The 6000-nt window shown below is 46.5% G+C and overlaps 1 protein-coding gene across 1 annotated transcript in view; it reads left to right on the forward strand.

Moving 5' to 3' along the window:
• Nucleotides 1–3972, forward strand: part of LOC132380688 (deleted in malignant brain tumors 1 protein-like) — a 97140-nt gene extending 93168 nt beyond the window's left edge. Inside the window, 1 exon segment of the mRNA XM_059949674.1 lies at nt 1875–3972. Coding sequence (XP_059805657.1) covers nt 1875–2029 — 155 coding nt within the window. The 3' untranslated portion in view covers nt 2030–3972.
• Nucleotides 3973–6000: the final 2028 nt, after the last annotated feature.

A 6000-nucleotide genomic window follows, 5' to 3' on the forward strand; every position in this document is an offset into this window, starting at 1 on the left:
CGTCCGTTCCATCTTTTTGTGAATGTTTTCGAAGGCTGCGCCACTACAGTTTTCATTCAGGCTCACGGGGACAGGGTAGACCTTTTGCCTACTATTCCACCAAGTTAGATGCTGTAGCGCAGAGATTAGCTCGCAGATGCTCCCGGCCATTTACTCCCTAGTTACTTCTGCTTCCAACGTCACATCATCTGTACAGTGTATTCGTCCCACGCTATTGCAGCCTTGCTGACCTCCCACCAAACCCAACATCTTATTCAAGCCAGACTGGGTCGCTATGAAATAGCATTACTAAATGACCCACTCCTGACCTTTGCTGACTGTACTGCCATCAACCTCGCTAAGTTTTTAGAGACGACCCCCATTGTGTTGACTGAACCTCCTCATGAGTACCTGCTCCGGAAACATTTTCTCACTTCACCACGCGCTGACGTCTCAATGCACCTGTTCCAATGGCACAACTTATCCTTTACATATACGGCAGTTGACCGGGGAACGCCTCTGCGGATACGCCGTGGTCGCTGACGACCACACGCCTGAAGGTGGCGCTATCCAGCCCCCAGACTCTGCCCAAAAGCAGATCCTTTTGCTCTCACTCGCGCCTGCATTTTAGCCAAGGACAAAACGGTCAACGTCTATACAAGCTCTCGCCACACATTTGGTGTGGCCCATGATTCTGGACAACTCTGAGCACAGCGTGAGTTTCTCACCTCTTCCGGGACCCCCAACCAGAATGCCATGTATGTAAAGAAACTACTCTAGGTTATACTCCTCACCGAGCAATTGGCCATTATTAAAAGTTCGGCTCACCTCAGACGAATCTGCAGTGACTCAAGGGAACAACAGGGCCGACTTACCAGCCACACAGGCTGCACAGGCTGCGACTATTGTAGTTGCCACTGCAGAGCGATTGGCCTTAAGCACGACTAAATCGTTAAGGGCGCCGGGCACTCCAGACATGTCTATAGTTCTGAAACTCCAGCGGAACGCCCTGATTCAGAGAAACAACTCTGTAAGACTCATGGATGTGCGTATTCGGTGCCCACAGACCTCTGCCATACACCAGTTGGCCAAGGATGTATTCCTGATTCTTTGTTACCGCTGCTTATTGATTGCCTGCATACGGACACCCACCTTGGCAAGAAGGGAATGAATAATAATTTGCTCCACACTTGGCGAGCCTCAAGACTGGAGGATGCTGCCACAGCAAAAATACAAGCCTGATTGATTTGCCAAAAGACAAATGAGGGAAAGGGAGTAAACTGTGGCTCAGGAAATACCCGCTTGCCAAGTGGTCCTTTTGAATGAATGCAGCTTGATTTTATTTAGCTACCTCATGTATACTGTTGTAAGTACTGTAGAGTGATTGTTGCTGTCTTCAGTAGATAGAATGAAGTCTTTCCGACCACTAATAATAAAGCCTGCACGGTGGTTAGGTTGTTGCTTACAGAAATATTACCGAGATTCGGGATACCCAGAATGATGTTCGGACAATGGCACACATTTTGTGGGGGGAAAATAAATAGCTATGTGAGGTGCTGCACATTGAAAAACAGTTCTATTGTGACTACCACCCGAGGGCTGCAGGGACAGTGAAACAGGCTAAAGACACACTGAAATATAAGATGACTAAATTTATATGCGAAACCGGACTGAGCTGGCTGAATGTACTTCCATTAGCTTTATGCCATATGAGAATTACCCCACATTCCACTACAGGGGTAGCTGCAGCCGAAATTGTTTACGGGCGTCCTGTAAGGTCCCCATGGGATGCTGACATGCAACCTCCCGCGCAAATTGACCTTAATGTTATGGTGGACGAATGTCAGAACTACTATCGCCAATTAACATCCTTTCTAAAATTTCCCCACTCACAGATAAAAAATACTCTAGATTCCAGAGGGCAAGAAGCGGAGTGGCCGGAGCTAAAAGTTGGAGATTCGGTGCTGATCAGGGATTGGGAGCTTCTCAAACTTGGATCCCGCTGGAAAGGACCGTTCCAAATACTACTGCAGACACCGACGGCAGTTAAAGTACAAGACCAGGAACGTTGGATACAGCTCAGTGACTCTAAAAGATGGCTCTCTGGCCGCAATTAACCATTTGTGGACTAATTTCTTTATTGTGTGTTGCAACTCATTCCTTACAGGAAAACTTGCTTTTATCAAGCTCATAAACAAAACGCCTGGACGGTAATCGTACTGCATGCAATCTTTTGGTACAACCACTGTTTGTTAAACACTGTTTGTAACCAAAGAAGGCAGAACTTAAAGGGATAGAGTGAAAGTTTCGTAGAGGGGCTCGGGGATATTGTATTGAGAAAATAGGCATAGGTGGTGACAATGACGGAGCCTTTGATTGTGCCAGGACCTACAAACGGCGTGTAACAGAGGACAAGCGAGAGCAGTTACCTAGTGCACGCTATAAGAGCAACAGGGATTATGCCCTCTGTTTCACGGGGAAGGGATGGGGATGTGTCTTCTCCAGAGAACCCCGGGAAATACCTTGCCTGGAGAAACCGTGTTTGGACGGCCGATGTAAGATAGACAAGGGAATATTCTCGCGAATGTATGAAAGAAAAATGTGCGCCCCTCACTTGGGGAGTTCAGTGTGTCTGTGGATATTGTAATGGGATGCATTTGTCAGCAGGTTCAGAGAGATTTGAATATGCCTACCTGTATCCCAAGGAGAGTTCATGGTATGATCAGAAATTAATCCTTGAGAATTCTTGCTCCGGCCAAGGCGGGATATGGTTTTAGCGGCACCTATACTTCGGCCACCAACACCCTACCTACCCTCTTTGAGGTAGGGACCATTAGACCATTTTCTGTTCCCTGCCCCTGAAGGTCCACTTTGAACGACGACTGACAGCCAGGGTCGTGAGCAAGGAATTTTGTGCTGACTGGAGGAATTATGTTACTCTGGGCTCTTCATTGGGCTATGGGCATCTGAGTGCTTTCTCTCTAGGGGGTGCGTCAGGGGTCATACCTGCAAAGAACGGTAACAACATTATTTGTGGGCTAACGGCAATGGGAAACAATACAGTGGAAGGCCTAAAGGCTGTTAACAGAAAACTGATGAAATTGCGACTTTATGCACAGAAAACCAGGTATGCAGTGGGTTATAAATCGGCCCAGAATGGAGGGGACTGCGCCATAGAACGAGAGAAAAGTTACTGATGGGTCCTACAATGTAACCCATGCCATTCAGTCTATAAAGAAACAGCTAGATGACTTCAGGGAAGGTCTTAAGACAGGAGAGATTTGGTTAGGATGGTTGCTAGGAGGACCTTGGGATGCGGGGGCTAATCTACTACATGGGCTGATTGTTTTCTTTGTAATAATTGTTGTGTGTTGTGTGATGATGAACTGCCTAAATACTGGCTGTAGAATTTTCACGGAGAGGCTGATGACGATGCTCTTTTCGACCCCCGTTTATTTGGTATCATGGAATGATAAAAGGGGGGAATGATAATGGATAGGGAAAGTTAGGTAGAGGGATACGTAAATAGGTGGATGGGCTGGGGGACAATGATTGGCTTATGATCAATTGTCTTATAGTTACTTTATGTTGCTGAGTAGTCAGAAAGAAACTCGACCCAGCAACATGTGACGTATTAGGCATTTTCTCTAAAAGTGCAAAATATAACTAAATATGGGTATAGAATGATTAAAGGAGTATCTCAAGGCATAGCTAAAATTGGGAAAGGATGTTTCGAGAGAAGGGTGAAGTGTCGTCTTTGCGAGGTGCCAATATAGGTAACTACTGTTGCTCCAAGATAGCTTTGGCAAAAATACATGTAAACTAACCAATAATGATTTTACATCTAATTGCACATTAACATGTGATCGAAACTATTCTAACATTGTTTGAATTCGCGTAATTGTAATATTTCCTGCGACTAATGTTATAAAAACTGTAGAATTGTAAGTCGGGGTGGAATTCCCAGACTGGCTCCTTGATTTGTCTGTAATTTCCCCACAGCATGTTATGAATAAAGAGTGAAATTTGATGAAGTACCACTTGTTTCATGGTTTTATTGAGTTCATGGTCAATTGCGCCATTGCATCGGGTAGATCCGGCTTTGACGCCGAAAGCCATGTGTGCTTCCCTTGGCCCGGTTAAATTTTGTAGACAGTGGATTAACATTGTTGCTCGGTATACTAGATATTTGAGCCTTCTGGCTTCCAGTACACTTAAGGGGCCTTTGTCTCTTACTGAGCAACAGAAACATGCCTTTGCAAAAGTGAAGCAAACTCGCTGGAGTAGGGCCGCGCTCGGCCGCCCACTCTATGACCGTTCGATCTAGCTTTTTGTGAATGTTTTTGAAGGCTGCGCCACTGAAGTTCTCACTCAGGCTCATGGGGACAGATGTAGGTCTGTTGCCTACTATTCCAACAAGTTAGATGCTGTAGCCAGAGATTAGCTCGCAGATGCTCCCGGCCATTTACTCCCTGGTGACGGCTGCTTCCAACATTACATCATCTGTACAGTGTATTCGTTCCACGCTATTGCAGCTCTGCTGACCTCCCACCAAACACAACATCTTATTCGAGCCAGACTGAGTCGCTATCAAATAATATTACCCACTCCTCACCTTTGCCTACTGTACTGCCATGAACCCCGCTACGTTTTTAGAGACGACCCCCGTTGAGTTTACTAAGCCTTCTCAAGACTACCTGTTCCGGAACCATTTTCTCACTTCACCACGCTCCGTCCCCTCAATGCACCTGATTCAAAGGCACAACTAAGCCTTTGCATGAACGGCAGTTCCACAGTCTCTGAGACGGGGGAACGCCTCTGTGGGTACTCCGTTGTCGGCGACGACCACTTGCTTAAAAGTAGCGCTGTCCTGACCCCAGTCCCTGCCCAAAAGGAGAAACTTTTGCTTTCATTTGAACCTGCATTTTAGCCAAGGATAAAAGGGCCAAACTTTATAAAGACTCTTGATACGCATCTGGGGTTGCCCATGTTTTTAAACAAGGCTGGGCACAGAGTGGATTTGTCACCTCTTCCGGGTGCCCCATCCAGAATGCCATGTATGTAAAGAAACTCCTCCAGGCTACACTCTTCACCGAACAACTGGGCGGTATTAGACGTTCGGCAGACCTCACAGATGAATCGGCAGAGACTCAGGGGAACAACAGGGCCGACTTGCCAGCCAAGCAGGCTGCGGATACGGCGACTATTATAGTTGTCACTGCAGAGCGATTGGCCTTAAGCACGACTAAATCGCTTCGGGCGCCGGGCATCCCAGACAGGACTATAGTTCTGAAACTCCAGCGGGACGCCCCTGATTCAGAGAAATAACTCTGTAAGACACACGGATGTGCGTATTCGGGGTCCACAGGCGACTGGCATACTCCAGGTGGCTACGTTTGTATTCCTCATGCTTTCTTACCGCTGCTTATTCATTGCCTGCATACAGACACCCAACTTGTCAAGGAGCGAATGAGTAATATTTTGCTGCGCACATGGTGAAACCCAAGTCTGGAGGAGGCTGCCACAGCAAAAGTAAAAGCCTGCTTTATTTGTCAAAAGACAAATACGGGAAAGGGAGTAAAGTGTACCCCAGAAAAAAAACCTTGCCAAGTTCTCCTGTTGAATGCATTCAGCTTGATTTTATTGATCTACCGCGTGTACACTGTTATAAGTACTGTTTAGTGATTGTAGATGTGTTCGGTAGGTGGATTGCAGCCTTTCCGACTATCAGTAATAAACCCTTCACGGTGGTAAGATCGTTGATTACAGAAATAATACCAAGATTCGGGGTACTCATACAGATACGTTCGGTCAATGGCCTTCCTTTTGTGGTGAAAATAAATTAAGAACTCTGCCGGGTGCTGCACATTGAACAGCAGTGCCATTCTGCCTGCCACCCAAGGGCTGCAGGAATAGTGGAACAGGCTAACGGCACCCTGAAATATAAGCAGACGAATTCAATATGCGAAACCGGACTGAGCTGGCTAAAGGTCCTTCCATTAGCCTTATACCATATGTGAA

The sequence above is a fragment of the Hypanus sabinus genome, chromosome 24 (assembly GCF_030144855.1).
Source record: "Hypanus sabinus isolate sHypSab1 chromosome 24, sHypSab1.hap1, whole genome shotgun sequence".
NCBI classification, from domain to species: domain Eukaryota; kingdom Metazoa; phylum Chordata; class Chondrichthyes; order Myliobatiformes; family Dasyatidae; genus Hypanus; species Hypanus sabinus.